Below are 19,456 nucleotides of genomic sequence, written 5' to 3' on the forward strand. Positions count from 1 at the left end.
GGAAAGAAATTCCAGCGAGACGACATTCTGAGATACAAACACTCGAAGTAGCGATAAGTGCATTGCTTGCGGATTAGAACAAGGGTCAGGCGATGAGAAGTAAGCTAATCGGAAATGTTCTTAAGTGGAGGTTGCATGAGCCCAGCCAGCTTCAAGAGCATAGGCCATTGCAACTATAGTAAAAAAAAAAAAAAGTGGGGGAGAGGAAACAGCACATTTGCTGGAGTATGACTTATGCTAATCAGTCAAGTGATCCATTTCCAAATGTGGACGAGGATGTCTGTCTATGCAGTGGCAGCGCTGCCCTCGGTGTTAGAACAAATTTTCCAGTGCACCCTTTTTTTTTTACTTACTTTTGGGCTATCAATAATTGCCAGAGACCGAAGTATCTTCTGTTCCCGACGAGAAGGGCCAGGTGTTGGGGTGTATGAACACACACATCTTTACTCTTTTAGTTGTTTCAGTCATTTGACTGAGGCCATGCTGGAGCACCGTCTTTTGTCGACCAAATCGACCCCAGGACTTATTCTTTGTAAGCCTGGCACTTATTCTATCGGTCTCTTTTGTTGAACCAAGCGATGTGGGGGGGGGGACAAACACAGACACACAAATATATACACACACATACATATATATATATTAACGAAGAATCGTCCCCATCACCACTACCACCACCACACAAAAAAGGACCGGTGGTCTGAAGAAAGGGGCATATATACATATATACGGCGGGATTCTTTCGGTTTCCGTCTACCAAATCCACTCACAAGGCTTTGGTCGGCCCGAGACTATAGTAGAAGACACTTGCCCAAGGTGCCACGCAGTGGGACTGAACCCAGAACCATGTGGTTGGTAAGCAAGCTACTTACCACACAGCTACTCCTGCACACAAGAATTTTTTAAATTTCGGGAGAACATAAAATAATTTTTTTTGGTGGTGGTGGTGGTGGGGGGAACATTGGATCACAACTCATAAAAGCTATACATAACAGCATGTAAATATTGGGATTACAATATTTACATTTTGCTCATCATCCTTTAAATCTTAACGTCTGCAGATTTTTATAGTCCCATGTATCATCATTTGTAGTGTATGATTTAAGGGTTTGCCTTCTCTTCTCAAGAACCCAAGTTCAGCCATACTGTGCTTCAGTCGGGGTTGATATATCCTGTTGCTAATAATAGTCATGAAGCTGAAAGTGAATCTTGCAATCTATGTACGAATACGTGTGGTGTGGTGTGGTGTGGTGTGTGTGTGTGTGTGTGTGTGTGTGTGTGTGTGTGTGTGTGTGTGTGTATGCATATATATATATATATATATATTAATCAGCCGAAATTGCGAGGATGAGCCTGTTCTTGACTGAGGATACAAGGCTTCGAATGGCCCGTCCGTGTTTTTTTTTTTTTGTATCGACTATCTGGATGTTTTGTTGTCCCTTTTTGTATCACCTAGTTGTCCGGATGTTTTGCGTTCTTGTCCCATTTTGTATTTTATATATATATATATATATATATATATATATAATTAGAGGATTTGTTAACCTCGTAAAGGGATGGTTAAATAATTCAAAATGAACATCTGCACACCATGAATGTCACCAGTCTATGAAGGTCTGCAAAAGCCATGGGCATTGCCGCTTTCTCCAGACCACCGCTTTTTTTTTTTTTTTTTTTTGGTGGTGGGGATGCGATCTTTCGTTAATAGTGTGTCTGTATGAGGAAACGACGATATTTACCCTATTTTTTAGCCTGGCTTCTTTGTCATGAGGGTAGGTTGTGTGGGTGAATGACGCCGTGTACCAATACCAAAGGATTGCCAAAAGGAACCTCAGCATAATTTGTAATTAAGTTATTGAATATTAATTGAAACGGTTGTAAGAAGTAAAGATGACCAATTTGTTAATAATAAATAATTGTTAACTTCCTACTCTCCATTTTTTTCTTCATTTAACTGTATGTGTGTGTGTGTGTGTGTATGTATATATATATATACACGAAATATATAGTATTATATAACCATCACGGCTGATCTTACCAATCAGTTTCGCGTAAGGAATACGATGGAGTGTTAGGTAACAATCCGATTACATAACCTTACGCTCGTCAGAGTTGACCGATATGGAAGGGGATATCAGATTGTTATCTAACACTCCATTGTATTCCTTGTGCGAAACCGATTGGTAAGATCAGCCGTGGTGGATATATAATACTATATATTTCGGATAATATACCCACTCTATTGTCAGATATACAAGTGCATCTTTTCCCTGGCTTATGGTGTCTTAGACGACTCGCACGCGCGCGCAACACACACACACACACACTGATTATGCGTTACATACGACGAACAAAGAGTGATAGATGTAGAAACAACCGAGGCAAGTTCAGCTGAGTGGTGGTGATGGCGGTAGTATGTTTAAATGAAAAATGAAGGTCAAAGAAATGTTTAGGGGGGTTAAATACTAATCAACGTGACGATTGATCGTGTATCTCAGTATTATTACTTTTTTTACCGAAAATTTTGTGGGCACCCTATAGCACCCAAAATCCACCTAGCCTCACCGGCTTCGCTGTCCCTGTACTAAGAATACCATTAGAATATGTCGTCCTAAAAAATAATAACATTGCATTCAACTTCCAATAAATCGCGCGTGGGATCTTTACCTTTTGACCGGCAGATTTAGAAAATAATTTTGTAACTAAACACATTCAAACTTCGTATACTGATAGGATGTGTCATATAAAACATCTTTTACTCGTAGCGTTTTTGAGAAAAGTTTATATTTACGAAGTTATTTCGTGTTAAAGTTGTATTTTTTAATTTCTCGATCTGCCGTTCAAAGGGATGAGATTCGGCGCGTGTATGCATTCCACCCTAAATATTCCTCTTGCAATTTTCTTTCTTGATTGTTTTTCTTTTGTTTTCTTTTTCTTTATTTTCTTTCTCTCTTCTTGGTATTATTTGTTTTCTTCGGTTTGTGGTTTCCAGTGAAACTGGTTGGCAACTTTAAAAGAAAAAAGAAAAAGAAATTAACTTCAAGCTAGTGACCAGTATGTACAAAATCACTTACTTATAGCCAAACTGTGTTGTTACTCGGCTACCTTATTGGAAGCCTGAATGGTTTCCAATCTGAGCATTCTTGTCTTCTCGAATACAGCCTTGTATTTTTTTTTTCTTTTTAGGTAGGAAAGAATGCAGTGTCCCTGATTCTTTGCATGGTCTCCGAGAATTGTGGGATGAAAGGAGGAAGATTTCTTCAAACCGTGGTCTAGTTCGAATGTTTTCAACAGAGTAAGGTCCGCTAAGGTAACTATGATGTAAAGCGGTGTTGTTAAACTGGGTGACGGACTAAGTCTACCACTCAAATAGGCCATGGTGGGATTTAAACGGATTAAGTCGATTATATCGACCCCAGTGCGTAACTAGTACTTAATTTATCGACCCCGAAAGGATGAAAGGCAAAGTCGACCTCGGCGGAATTTGAACTCAGAACGCAGCGGGAGATGAAATACGGCTATGCATTTCGCCCGGCGTGCTAACGTTTCTGCCAGCTCGCCGCCTTATTGCATTTCATATCGTTGTCTAATCAGTGGTATCTCATGTATGAATCTGTATCCGTCAGATGAGTGAAAAAAAAGTTTTAAAAATGTTTAACTTGCATCCCTTCGATCTTATGTAGGGTACCACTGTAAAAGAAACATATACCCTCACCGACTAATGCAAAAGAAAAGAAGTATTACATACGGCCAAATAGCTACACATTATGAATCTCAGACCATAGCATTCGTGAACATTGTTACATATGACACAACCACTCATGCAACAAGTGAAATCTACAAACGAATCGTTGAAGTAACAATGACGGACATGAATTTGTTACTTTGTCACCGACTTTTACTGACTTCAATGACAACGACATTCAATGGCTATCATACGAAGTAATGGAACTAATACATATCTGTATGAGATTTACGTATTTTTTTAAGCTTGCTACCGTGAACGTTCAGCCTATTTGAGATATAGTTATCTGAATAACTAATCAAACAACAACGAAGTTTATGTAACTGAACCGTTACTAAGTAGACCAATGAATGGGCGTTATTATCCAACTAAGGGTGTTGCCTCGAGACCATATTGAGAATTTCTTGGCGTGACCAAATAATGAGTGATGAAATCATGAAATGGGTCGGGCTGAGTAACCTACGAAAAATCAACAGCGTGAGACAGTGTAAGGTGTTCAGCATGTGCTACGCATGCCCGTGGAGAGAGGGGTGAGAATCTCTTTCAGTTAGAGGTCACAGAGAGCGTGTGGAAGTCGAGGCAAAGGTGTCAAGAGCTGTTGAGGACTGTGGGGTGGGGAGAAGCTGGCAGATATGAACCTGTCCCAGGTAATGGCTCATGACAAGGCTTGTGTGGAAATCTTTCGTTGGTCCATGCCCCACGGAGAGCAGGTGGAACTAAAATTATTCATTCAGTATCTACATTTCACCTCTCAGACTTTCTGTACACTTGAAGGATCTTTTCGGTTTGAACGGCAGTTTTTTTCTAGCGGTGTCATATGAAATTGTCACCCATAATTATGGCCCTAGTATCGATTGTTACCCATAATTATGACCCTAGGATCGATCTATTGCATTTCAATATCTTTTAGGGTTGGGGTGGGGGGAAGGGTATCTTTTTTTCTTCACAAATGTATCTTTTTTTCTTCACAAATTCATACGGCACAGAATGTTTTTTACCTCAATAGACGTCACTGATTGGTTGAAATTGCAGAAATTGAAGGAAAAAAAATAACAAATATCTTACAAGCTATAGAATTTTCTCCATAAAGCCAAGAGAAAAAGATGTTTTATAAACACATTCTACCAGTATACGAAATTTAAAATCTTTTAGTTACCTAGAAATTATGTTAAAAACTGCCGTTCAAACCGAAAAGATCCGGACCCTCAAACCATTTAAAATTTTTATTGAGGAAGGACACTGGAGGTGTGTAGTCGATTTAACCAATCCTAATATATTTGATTGGTAACTTATTTTATCTATACAGAAACACAGCAGGCGAAGTTGAAAGTAGATGTTAAAGGGAGGTAACTAAACATCACAAGGTATTTTTCGTTTGTTACTGAATCGGTTACGTCCATCGTGTTGACATCCAAAGTCACAAAGGTTTTCTGAAAAACGATATCTCGATCACATTTGATTTTGTAGTTTTATCGAACCAAGAGGGAAATCAGAACTGAAGAAGAAAATAAACTCAAATGTAAAATATTTAATTCGGTGCAGGCGGATTTTTTTTTTCCATATCTTCGAAGTGTACCTCACAGTGGTTGTTTCCCATCTTCCTCCGCACGGCTTTTTGCAATATGAATTGAAATTTGCAAGGTCTTTTGAACTTTACAGATTAAGTAGTACAGAGCATACAAAGGCAGTGGTGCTTCTTAGCTTGGTTTGACTCTCCACATTATTTACAGTCAGCTGGACCGTCCTGCTGCACAATCTGGCATATGGCCAAAACAGCTCTTAACATAAAGTGGTCAGTGAGACTTGTTTTATCGGTGTCCATACATTGGACCACATAAGCATGCATAATAATATAATAATAATAATAATAATAATAATAATAATAATAAATGCCCTGATGCAGCACCAGGCAGTGGCTCTCGTGGCTTCTGATCTTAACTGATTGGAAGTGTTATTGTACATTGTTTTGTTTTGGTATAAAAGATGGGCTACAGCAAATATTCTGCTCAATACCACAGATTTGCTTGTCAGTTGTTTGACCTTAACCAGTTGAGCATGTCCCTTAGTGGCTGACGAAATGTGTACCTCTGATCACGAACAGAAGTAGTGGGAGAGCATCATAGCCATGTGTTGAGAGGGATTCTTTGGGGTGTGAATAATTCACCTCTGGGAAGAAGGGTGTTTCGTTCAATATCCTTTAGGGTTAGGGTTAGGGGTGGGGGAAGGGTATCTTTTTTTCTTCACAAATGTAAATAAACCCAATCTGTTTCTTAAAGGAGGGACATATTCATGCGGCACAGAATGTTGTTTATGTCAATGGAGGTAATTGATTGGTTAAAATTGCCGAAATGCAAGAAATTAAAGACGAAATATGTTACAAACTATAGAATTTTCTCAATAAAGCCAAGAGAAAATGATGTTTTATAAACACATTCTACCAGTATACGAAGTTTAAATTTTTTTAATTAACTAGAAATTATGTTACAAACTGCCGTTCAAACCGAAAAGATCCAAAAACACTTTTGGATAAAAAAAAAGTTGAAGGCATACAATAATCTATAACTTTATGTGCTTCGACATCCACTATCCGCCTCAAAATAATTACTTTACGTCCTCCTGGGAGTTTATAGATCCTTATGACATCAACAGCACACACACGCACGCACGCACAACATTTCAACCAATTTCGTTTTCGATCGTCATTAGGTATCTTAACAATGGACTCCAACTTCGAACATTTATTTTTAAATTTAAGCTTAATAACGCTTTTATCCAATAAGCTACAGACATATATGTATGTTAGGTCTAGTGTGTTACAATGTCTACATCAGACGTAATGTGTTTAGGACTACACTATTCAGATAACCAACTTTTTTTTTAAGATCAAAGGGTACGATTTGAAGGAAAATTAGATACTGTTAGAGTTTATGAGAGGGGATGAATTCAGTCTCGGACCCGCAAAGCCAAGTCTCCTTGGACTCACAGAGCCAATAACCTAGTTTCCATGGCATATTAGCAATCGAGATCACAATTTCTTTAAGTATGTTTCAGGGTTACTTATTTACAGCTGAGCGGACTGGAGCTACGTGAAATGAAGTGGTTTAATTTAGAGCACAAGGCATCGCCCAGGACAGGAATCCAAACCTCGCTCTTTCGACCGTGAGTGTAACACTCTAACCACTAAGCTGCGCGACTTTACGAATACTTATAAAAACAGACATTTAATGAAAATTCGTATGACTCTGTAGCGCTCATAAAGCACACCCATTATATCCTTGTCAGGGCCGGATTAAGACCTATAGAGGCCCTAAGCACTAAAAAGATTTAGGTGGCTTACATAAACCATAAAATAAATTTTTATTTTTCAAAATTTAACAAAACAAACAGTAAGATGGAAAATAATGTTTATTTTTCTATACTTCCACTTTATTTATATTTGAAAAGTTTTCTATTCTTTTAATTGCATAGTCTTTGATCAGATCTTCAAAATGAATCTTACGTAACTCATCTGCTTCTATACTTAGAGATAAAGCACTCCGAATATTATTTTAGCAAATAATAAGGTGATTTCTTCTGTAGCACAAACCATTTACATGGTGCCCCACTCCCCTTGATACTCTAAGCACGCGCTTATTTTGCTTAATTGTTAATCCAGTGCCGAAAATTTCTAGATCCCTCTCAAGAAAAAGAAGCTCCACGCCCCTGGTTATTTGGACAGTCTCATCCATTTTCCAGGATCCGGAAGTAATTTTGTCCGATCTTACCAAATTTCTCTCTTGGCTGCTGAATGTCCAACAATAGACTAATGTAGGCAAATAGTATACAAACCCAACTCTAACATTAAAAAAACAAAGTCCTACATATACTAAAACATGAGCCTGAACTTTGTTCAAAGAAGCCTGACCTGGAGTTAAACAATAATTCTCAGTTTTTGCTCTTTTAATGCCCTTTATCATTTATCTGTTTCGGTCATTGGACTTCAGTCATGCTGGGGTTTAGCTTTGAAGGGTTTAGAGAAACAAATCGACCCCAGTACTTATTTTAAGTCTGGTACTGATCTCATCAGTGTTTTCGACGAACCGCTAAGTTACAGGGATGTAAAATAACTAACACTAGTTGTCAAGCGGTGATTGGGGGCAAACAACATAAATACAAAGGCACACACACAATCTATCTATCTATCTATCTATCTATCTATCTATCTATCTATCTATCTATCTATCTATCTATCTATCTATCTATCAATAATGATGGGCTTCTTTCAGTTTCCATCTCACAAAGCTTTAGTTGGCTCGGGACTACAGCAGAAGATACTTGCGCAATGAATCACGCAGTGGGACTGAACTCAAAACCACATTGTTGAGAAGCAATCTTCTTAATCATACAGCCATACAAAGGCGGTGAGTTGGCGGATGCAGAATTCGAGACATTCATCTCTTACATTACTTAAAAATTTTACCACTAAGGTAAACTTATTCAGAGACGCAATCCGCATAAAAACACAATAATGTTTATTTGAGTGAATAAATTTATTCGTATCAGAAATAATTATGCGGTGGAGGCGCAATGGCCCAGTGGTTAGGGCAGCGGACTCGCGGTCGTAGGATCGCGGTTTCGATTCCCAGACCGGGCGTTGTGAATGTTTATTGAGCGAAAACACCTAAAGCTCCACGAGGTTCCGGCAGGGGATGGTGGTGATCCCTGCTGTACTCTTTCACCACAACTTTCTCTCACTCTTACTTCCTGTTTCTGTTGTACCCGTATTTTCAAAGGGCCGGCCTTGTCACTCTCTGTGTCACGCTGAATATCCCCGAGAACTACGTGAAGGGTACACGTGTCTGTGGAGTGCTCAGCCACTTACACGTTAATTTCACGAGCAGGCTGTTCCGTTGATCGGATCAACCGGAACCCTCGTCGTCGTAACCGACGATTGCTTCCACAATTATGCGGTGAAGAAAAGTCACCATTATCTCAATAACTAATATTATTTTAATAAATGAGTGAGATCATACTTGATGTTATAAACTAAATAACTTGAATTAAAATTATATCTTCAGTGGTGAGGACAGGCAATATCTAAACAACAAAAATTCATTAATTAAATAAACGGTCTTTCGTATTATGTACGTATAATAACGGACTACACAGTGAAAGGAAATAAATTATGTATCGTTTGGATATACATAATGTGTGAAAACTGTACGTGTTCTGTTCCTTTTCATTTTATTTTCCGCCATTATACGTACATAATTCGAAAGATCACAAATGAAATTGATCAAATATCAACTGCAGTGGGATGTATGTATAATGTTTAGTAGTACGGAGGCATGTCTCAGTCTGGAAAGATTTCAGCAATCAAATAGCGAAATTGTGACTTCTGCAATGGCTAATGAGTATGAACATATAAATTAAAAGAACAAGGTGGCGAGCTGGCAAAATGCTTAGCGGCATTTCTTCCAACTCTACAATGCGAGTTCGAAATCCGCCTAGGTCGATTTTGTCTTTTATTCTTTCGGGGATTGATAAAATAAGTACCAGTTGAACACTGTGGTCAATGTAATCGACTAATCCATCAGCCAAAATTGCTAGTATTATGCCAAAGTTTGGAAAGATCATAAATTAAAAGAACGACTGTTGTAGGGATACACAAACAGACCTGATATTTCGGCAAATACGGGAGACAACTCGTGACAGGTTTCGACCTAACTGTGTTGCTGGTGGATTAATAATGAGAGAACCACTAACATGTACGTTATTATATTCAAGTAAACGGGAAAAAGGAAACGTCAACTGCATAAAAAAAGACAAAAATAAATAGATAACCAAGTTAGCGAGGATAGCTAGATAACAATTTACATTCGCCCCACTATATTCTGATTCCAAATTTCGCCAAGGACGATTTTAACTTTTGTCTGTTTTCGAGAAGAAAGAGTGTTTTCGCCGATGAGAGAATCTATTAATTCCCTTTATAACCATTAATTTCGTTAGTTGTTAGTGGTTAGCCCAAACAGAAGCTTGCCGAAAGGGCTTCCAAATGTGACCATCCTATCTTTTTAGGATCGTATATGACTTCTTTATTTAACGTCTTCTGTTTTGTATTTTCTTAGTTGAAAACGTTGGGTGTGACTTGAGGCTGATGCATCTGCTATTTCTTGCAACTTAAGCGACCACGTAGGTAACAACCTTCTCACTAGTTGACATGGTAAGGTGCCAAGCAAGCTAAATGGTATATTTAGATAAGCTATTGCTATCATAATTAAGAAATTCTGAACTATTAACTTCGTTTCTCATGTTCTTCTTTCACTCAATATCTCGGTCGGTGATTTATTCGATCGTCTTCAGGAGGTAAAATTATTACTCCTGTTCTAAAATCCTCTCACCTCCCAACTTCAAATCATACTTAAGGATATACAAGCACACACACATATCGGAAAGGATAAATAGTTAATCTAATTTATAAATTAATAGACACACACAAACGAGAAAGCGAGAGAGGGTGAAAAAGTGCAAGATAGAAAGAGAGGGGAAGTTAAAAGAGATAGCTAGCTAGCTAGATAAATAGATAGATAGATACGTATACAGATATGATACCTTGAAATGATCGCAAAATAGATCGATCGAAATATACAAAAGAAAAGACTGCGAATTGAGATGTCTTTTCGTTAATTTCACGGTATCTAAATGCGACCTTATCTTTTTGTGACTTTAATCCAGACAGAAACGATCTTATCTTTCAATACCCTAGAAGTAGGTCGATAAAAATAATACCAGTAATATAAGAGGCCCTGCATATTCAGTTAGGCTCCTACTTCTCTATATTAATTGGCCTTATGTCTCAAGATTAAATACTAATTCAACTGTATACGAGGTTATATATTTACATCTGTATTTATAAATATGCTTGATCCAGATGACATCGGATTAGGCTTCAAACTAAGGGAAGATAAGTCATGCGTAAAACGTGGAGAAACCCTCGCCAAGGAAAACCATTCTCAGAGCTATAACCTCTATATAAACACATAGGTGCGTGTGTACGAAAGATGAATACACACACATATACATAATATATATATATATATATTATATATATATATATATATAGATAAATAGATAGATAGATAGATAGATAGATAAATGTATGCATATTGCGACTATATATATGTGTGTGTGTGAGTGTGCATGTATCTATCAACACATACATAAATATATATATTTGTGCGTGTGTATAGGTATACACATGCACACTCGCGCGCGGGCACACATATATATGTGAATGTGTGCGCGCGCACAAGTGTACACCTATATATGTGTGTATGCATGCATGTATGTATGAACTGAAATTAAAACGGCATTGAGAACTGGCGACAACGTAGAGAGAGAGAGAGAGAGAGTGAGGGAAAAGACAGAGAGGCAGAGAAACAGACAGGGAAAAGAAAATAGAAATACACGACATTAGAGATCAGAAATAATAGAATACCAAGTGAAAAATGGATAAGAAGGTCTTTATTGAAAAAAAATCAATTTAAATCGGGGGAGACACATACAAGTTTTTATTAGAGGGGGGAATTAAGGACATGGAATTTCCCATGATGCTCTACTGCTACTGACGTCATCGAGCAAAACAAATTTGGTCACCAACTTGTGTTGTGTTCGCACTGGTCGGAGCTTGTCTTCACTCAAACAACACAAATAACAAGAGCAACAACAAACCCCAATATAACAATCACCACAACAACAACAACCAACACCATCATCACAATATACCAAACAACAACAAAGAAAAAAAAAAACATAGTGGAAAAGGGGTCCGACTGATCAGCGATATTAATGCTACAACAAATTACTTAAGCAATCCGGCAATTCTGGCATCGTCTTCAGAATCAGAAGACGGTGGAGTTTCTCCCCCACCGCCCAAAAAGCAACGAGTCTCAGCCGCTAACATGCAGTCGAATGGCTGCCCTCAGCACAATGGAGAGAGCGAGGAGATAGCGTCGACTTCCCGACAGAACGGTTCTTGTTCTGCCACGGCAAATGGTGAGGTGGCCACACTAGAAGATAGACAACATCTTTTGAAAACCATGTCCCAGGCGGATCAAGACGTAGTTCGATTAATCGGCCAGCATCTCCGTGGGCTCGGCTTGAAGTGAGTCTCTCTCCACTGTCTGAATGAAGAAAACATTTTAGTTTTATATAGATTATGTATACACTCGTATACACACACACAAATGCATATATATGTATTATATATAGATACACATATATTATGTATGTATACATATATTTATATCGTATATATATGTATGTATACATATCTTTTATACGACTATATATATATATATATGTATGCATATATCTGAGCTATATATACATGTATGTCTACGTATATCTGAACTATAAATGTATGCATACATATATATATATGTAGACATATAATCTCTATTATATATATGTGTATATACACATATGTATATATATGTGTGCATATATATATATATATATATATATATATATATATATATATATATATATATATATATACACTGAGTGTGTGTGTGTACTCATTACACGCATGTATGGGAGAAATATATACAATAGGTTGTTGATATGCCAGAAATCCCATTTCAGCAGCCCTCGTTCCTATATATATGTATATATATATTTATAAAGCCTACTTAATTTTTTTTAATATATATAATTACTATTTACATTTAAATATTTTTATTACTTATTACTGTTTACGTTATTTTAAGACTATTATTATTATTTACGTTTGAATGCTACTTACAATTAATATTTTTAAATTAAATTTTATTTTCATTACGACTATTTTTAAAAATATTTACATTATTAACACTACCATCAGGATCTGCTTAGATATTTTCAAATACTATTATTATTATTATTATTTTTATTATAAGTATTTATATTTCTCAAATACTATTATCATTATTATACTTTTAAAAGGAAATGGCATTATCTCCATTATTATTTACATTACATATTAATCCTTAAATATTTATTCTTATTATTATCATCGCCATCACCATAATTTTCTTTGATTGTTCTTGTTTTCACCCTTTTCGAGAAATTTCACAGTTTGTAGAAACAATCTAGATTTTTGTACCTTTATATATATATATATATTCGCCCTTCTTTCTATGTCTTTGAAAATTATAATAAATACACTTCGTTTACCCGAAATGGGGATTATATATATGTATGCATATATATATATATATATATATATTATATATATATATATATATATACTATCTACCACCATATATATATTTATATATTATATATATATGTATATATATATAAGGATTCTATCTACCACCTATATATATACATAATTTTGTGGATTTTTTTGTTGTGTGTGTGTGTGCGTATTTTATATAATCCTCCCTTTTAAATTCGACTACAGCTGTTAATTTCTACGTAATGTCTGTTATGTGAAGCCAACTAGACCATATATAAATCATCACCTTTTATTTATATTCACAGATTTTGTGAGTGTATATATTTATATATACCAGTTTAATTTTAAAATTGGCTAGCAATAACGTACCGTGTTTTAAAAAAGAAAAACAGATCTTTCAACCTTTATTTCGAAATACCTACGTTCAGCTAATAAATTGTGAATTTATCTTTCTCCATATAATTTTTTTAAAAAAAACCACTCCAAAACAAAAACATTATTCTTCATTAATATAATTCAAGAATATATATATATATATATATATATATATATATATATATACTCTTGAACAGGCAGGAAACCTACTGTGTATAATTGTATATACTTACAACGTATATATATATATCTATATACACACACACACACACACAATCTATCCTGTCCTATCTTGTATATACATTCGTGCAGTTATTTCGCACCTTACCTTTTTATAACCTAAAACGATTATTTAGACTGTCGTCATTAAAAAAATGAACTGAAGAGTCCTTTAAAGAATATTGTATCGCCCATTACATAGACATGATGTGTGCGTGTGTGTATACATATATATATATATATATATATATATATATTTATATTTATATTCAAGAACCTTTCTGTCTAAAATATTTGAAAGTTACTGTTTTGGTTTTCGTTATTTTGTGTATAAGTAGGCACTTCAGTTGTTGGGATACACACACAATCTATGTATTTTACAGTGTATACGTATATTATATACCCTCATCTATTTGCTTATCTCTGTATCCCTCTCGTTATATATGTATATACATGTGTGGTATGTGTGTGTATATATATATATATAATCTGTGTGTATCAGCATATGTAGATGTATATATGTGTATCTATCTCCCTATATATATATATACATATATATGTGTGTGTGTGTATCGATATATATAGATGTGTATATCATTATTTTCTCTCTCCCCCTCTCTCTCTCTTTCTTTATATATATATATATCTGTTGATATTCGTTTGTGTATGTTTATTATACAGGTCTATTATTACCGTTGCCATTTTTTTCATTAAACGTTAATTAAATATCAACCAAGTTAAACTGTGGAGTTATTTAATGAGTTCTTTTTGTATGCATTTCAGTCGTACTGTGGAGTTGTTGATGTCGGAGTCTGGATGTATGTTGGAACACCCCGCTGCTGCGAAATTTCGGGGGCATGTCATGGATGGTGAATGGGAAAAGGTCAGATTATATACATACATGCATACACATATACGCGCACACACATGTTTGTGTGTGTGTGTGTATGCGTATATATATATATATATATATATAAACTTCATATTTTAATTCTTTATATGTATCATTATTATCTGTTCTCTCTCTCTCTCGCTATATATATATATATATATATATACATATACATACACATATCTTTTTCTCCATTTGTCTAAATTGATAGTTGCTCCTGGTTTGATGTGTGTTTAGGGGAAGGGCGACAATGATGATGGTAATGAGAATATATTCAAATGTTGATCTTTATACCTTTATTTCTCTACCTTTCTCTCTCTCTCAGCTGGTGAGAGATGTCTCCACCATCTGATTCGAAACCCGAATCGCGTACATTAGCTCACCTAATCACTGGATCTTACTACTACTACTACTAACACCACCACTACTACTACTACTACAACAACAACAAAAGGTTGGCAGAAACTACAGAGCATCGGAGAAAATATCTGCATTATTTTCGTTGTACTACTTTACGTTGAGAGTTCGAATCTTGCGGAAGTCGACTTTACCGTTCTTGTCCTTCCACAGTCGATAAAATAAATTTCAAATAAAGTACTACGGGGGTTGATCGTATTAGCGAACTCCTTACTCCCTCGAAATTTCTGGCTTTGTACATAAATTCAGAAACTATAATAATAAGAATTATTATTATCATTATTAATGATTTTAACGCTATCAGAACAGTTGGGATCGAGATTAGCACTTGACTGACTGTCACTTTATTTTATCGATCCCAGTAGAAGGATGAAAGGCATACACAATCAACTGCAGTGGGGTTTGAAATAATATCAGCAATACTCACAGACAGTAACAAAAAGACTGATTTTTGTGCTAATGCACTTACTAGGTTAGCTAATTGGCACAATTATCCCCTTATGTCGGTTGGTCAGTACGTAGCCTGTCTATAAAATTGTATATATAAATATATAGGCAATATATATATATATACACACACACATAGATACAGACATATATATATATATATATATATATATATATATACACGTACATGCATACACATACACATTAGATGCATTCATGCGTGTGTTTATAAAATTTTCGATATACGTATATGTAAGATGCATTCATTCATGCGCGCGTACACATACACGTATATACTTATATATTGTGTATGTGTGTGTGTATTTTAATTTGGTGTTACTTAATTTGTCTTCTGCTTTTGTTTTAATCTTTCTCAATTTATCTCGACTTATTTCCTTTTTGGATCTGGTTTCCTCTTTTATTTTGGGACTTGCTGTTTTTATTTTTTTTTTAACGTTTATACTTTTATTATATTTACCTCCTGTCTAAATATACCTCGCCATCGCACTTGTGTGTGTGTCTGTGTGAGAGAGAATGAAACGTAGATTGAAGAGGCATTCTCTTTTTTTCTTCATCTTACTTTAAAAGGTTTTTTTTCTTTCTTTTGTTTTTAGCGCTACGAAAAATAATTACGTCGATAATTATTGCAATGTTTATAATTTGATGATTGTGTGTATGATGTGTCCTCTTTACTGGTATTAATATTTATTTATATGATATCATCATTAACTGTCACTGCCTTGGTTTTTTTTTTTTTGTTTGTTTGTGTGTGTATGGGTTTTTATTTTTTTCTTCTTTCTTTTTTGTTCTCTGTTTAAAATTATATATGTCAGTAACTGGTTAGATAGGTCAGTTCATACGATGTCTTTTACCGAAATAATGTAGGATTTTTCTGCTTTTAATCTGCTTTGTTTTGCCTTTTTTTTCTTCGTTTTTCTTTTTTTTTTGTTTTGTTTTACACTTCATTTTCTGAAGTGGAATTTCTTTGTGTGTCTGTGTGTGTGTGTGTGTGTGATGTTGACACACACGCATACATACAACCTGGTAGAGGTTGGGATGATAATGGTAGGGATGTGGGGGTGGGGGAATAGTGTGGAAGAAAGAAAATTCACGCAAAATGTGTTTACCTTCTCCCCCCCACACAATAGTAGCAGTAGTAGTCGTACCAATCTCTGACTCGGGCAAAAAGCCACACACTTCGAGAGATAGTGTTTATAGTAAACTCAGTCGACTCCCACCTAGTGCACGACTGTTATTTTATCGACGAGACTAAGCACCAAACAAAACGGTGAAAGGTAAAGACGACCTTGAAGAATTCGAACTCAGAATGGAAAGGAACGCAACTAAACTGCATAAGGTGTTTCATTCGTTGCTCTACCTGTTCTCCTATGTGAGAACTTACTCCCATAAGACACGAATTCTGCAACTAGCTGACTCAGGTGATTCCCATTTAACTCTCAACGTTACGAGTACTTTATTTCATCAACTCCCCACCTCTATGGAGGGTTGAAAGGCAAAGTCGAAGAGGATGAATTTAGGTTGTAATGGGGTTGCAGTGAAATAACACAAAAGTATTTTTTCTAGCACTCTACTAGTTTGCCCATAAACGGAGCTCTGTCACGAGCAATAATCGTAATAACTCTACATGGTTTCTTAATCAGCTAGAAATAACAACTAAATCTTTAACTCACACCCCTAACCTCTTAAATAATATGACTTGTTGGAGAATGTTGTATGGGACGACACTATACCTAATCAAAACAAGGATGATCATGGCTGGAATACATTTTGATTTTAGGTCTCTTCAATTAGGTATGATCTGGGACTAAACAGTAACAGTGGTAGTTATAATCATAATAATAGTAGTAGTAATAATAACACTACCATTACTCTTAGTAGTAATAAGCCCAATGACAGTTTTTGTTAAGGTATAGTTTGTTAACCTTTGATTTTTGAAAGGCAAAGCTAGCCCCAGCTGTTACTTTATGATGCAAATCACTGGATTTGATCCAGGAAAGTTCAGCAAGCTATAATACTTGGTTCAATTACCAGTTTCTCTTACAATCATCATCATCATTTAACGTCCGTTTTCCGCGCTAGCACAGGTTGGACGGTTTGACCGGGGTCTGGGAAGCCAGGGGCTGCACCAGGCTCCAGTCTGATCTGGCAGTGTTTCTACAGCTGGATGCCCTTCCTAACGCCAACAATGTTTACACGAATTGATATTGAAATCTCAGCAATTTATCCATTCATAATAATTATTGATTTTTACTAATATTATTTTTCATCATCGTGTTTGTATGTGTATATCCATTTAGCATCTGTTTTCCCTTGCTAGCATTAGTTGAACGAGGAATTCGGGCAGGATTTTATGGTCAGATGCTCTTATAGTGTTGTGTGTTTGACAAGATGCATTTTATTCTCCTTTAGGTTGGCAAGAGGACCATATCTTATTACTTGTACGTTCCATTTTGGGTATGATTTCTGTGGCTGGATGCATTTTATCATAGCACTAGAGAAATTATATCCTTGACAAGACAAACGGGATCTCTCTAGTCTGTTGTCTCCATTCTTTCAAGGTAAACATGACCAATGGAGTGAATAGAAGAGAGAGTGGTGATGACCAGGCAGGTAAAAGAAGAGCGATGTGTATGAATAGAGATGGCCTATGGTAGATGAGGGTAGTAGCTACCAAAGAATAGTCGTGGGAGAGAGAAAATGATAGTGGATGGACTACATAGCATCACTCATTACACAAGTGTTATGATAGTTGATAGAGGGGTGGTGGAAGAGAGGTAGAGTGATAAAGGGTGATGACAGGAAGACTGATAGTGGAGGGAATGAATATGAACTGATCAAATGTTACCATCTTGTATGGTAGATGGCAGTATGATACAGTGAATAGGAGGAGAGAGAGGGTGATTGATGAGGAAGTAACAAAGAGGACAGTGGATGAAGTCTTAAAGGGAATATAAGGGTGAGAGACCCAATTTAAACGTATCAGATAGACATTTCAACCATCCACCTTCATTCTAACAACTATTTTACCATGCTCACATCAGCAAGTGGGTCTTCTCCTTCACTGCATTTTGCCAAACATCTTGGTTCTGTCTCACTTTTTTGTGAAGTTCAGCTTTATCACATCAGTCTACAACACTTTGTCTCATGTCGTTCTTGGTTTACTTCTTCCCAAAGGTTCCATATGTTTCAAGTGTGTGGCATTTTATACAACTAACATCCTCTATATGCATTGTGTGCCCATACCAGTGCAGTCTCGTCTATTGTGCACACAGTTGATTCCTCTCAGATCAAGCTTTTTTCTCATCTCATTTGTGATCTCTTCTTCATACATGCAAACATTGCTACACATCCAGTTGAGTATGTTTGCTTCATTTCTCTCAAGCCATTGCATGTCTTCAGTCTCACTACCTATTTCTTTATTACCCACAAGGGGCTAAACATAGAGGGGACAAACAAGGACAGACATAGGTATTAAGTCGATTACGTCGACCCCAGTGCGTAACTGGTACTTAATTTATCGACCCCGAAAGGATGAAAGGCAAAGTCAACCTCGGCGGAATTTGAGCTCACAACGTAACGACAAGCGAAATACCGTTAAGCATTTCGCCCGGTGTGCTAACGTTTCTGCCAGCTCTCCTTCAGTCTCACTACCATTTAGCTTGTACCTCTTATACAAGCATCATACAATTTGTCTTTTACTCTGAGAGAGAAACCATTTTCAACAGCACAGATAATAAGTCCCTGAACTTTTTCCAGCCTATTCTTACTCTGATTACTTTACTTCCCGAACACCCACTTACCATTGCTATTTCGGTTACATTTATAGCAAAAGTTACCAACTACATTCAGTTAGCCTTGCAAGCATTTGAAGGGACTTATTATTCTTTCTGCTTCCATATACAAACTCTGCTTTTGCCAGCCTGCCTATGATCCCACTACACTGTTTGTGCATTCTTAATATACACTAGAGTGGAGGCACATGGCCTAGTGGTTAGAGTAGCGGACTCGCGGTCGAGGGATCGCAGGTTTGAATCTCAGACCAGGCGATGTGTGTGTTTATGAGCGAAACACCTAAGCTCCACGCGGCTCCGGCAGAAGGTAATGGCGAACTTCAGCCGACTCTTTCGCCACAACTTTCTCT

The 19,456-nt window shown here is 36.4% G+C and overlaps 1 protein-coding gene across 2 annotated transcripts in view; it reads left to right on the top strand.

Annotated features, from left to right (window-relative positions):
* The first annotated feature begins 11,332 nt into the window (after window positions 1-11,332).
* The window catches only part of LOC115217187 (WD repeat-containing protein 26), a 47,599-nt gene continuing 39,475 nt past the window's right edge, over window positions 11,333-19,456 (top strand). The window contains exons 1-2 of one of the 2 annotated variants that reach the window (XM_029786821.2): window positions 11,333-11,885; window positions 14,322-14,421. In XM_029786821.2, the coding sequence (XP_029642681.1) occupies window positions 11,683-11,885; window positions 14,322-14,421 (303 nt within the window). In that variant the 5' untranslated portion in view covers window positions 11,333-11,682. The remainder of the gene's footprint in view (window positions 11,886-14,321; window positions 14,422-19,456) is intronic. The other variant, XM_029786820.2, reaches the window with a different exon arrangement.

This window comes from Octopus sinensis, linkage group LG11 (assembly GCF_006345805.1).
Source record: "Octopus sinensis linkage group LG11, ASM634580v1, whole genome shotgun sequence".
In the NCBI taxonomy this organism is placed as follows: Eukaryota; Metazoa; Mollusca; class Cephalopoda; order Octopoda; family Octopodidae; genus Octopus; species Octopus sinensis.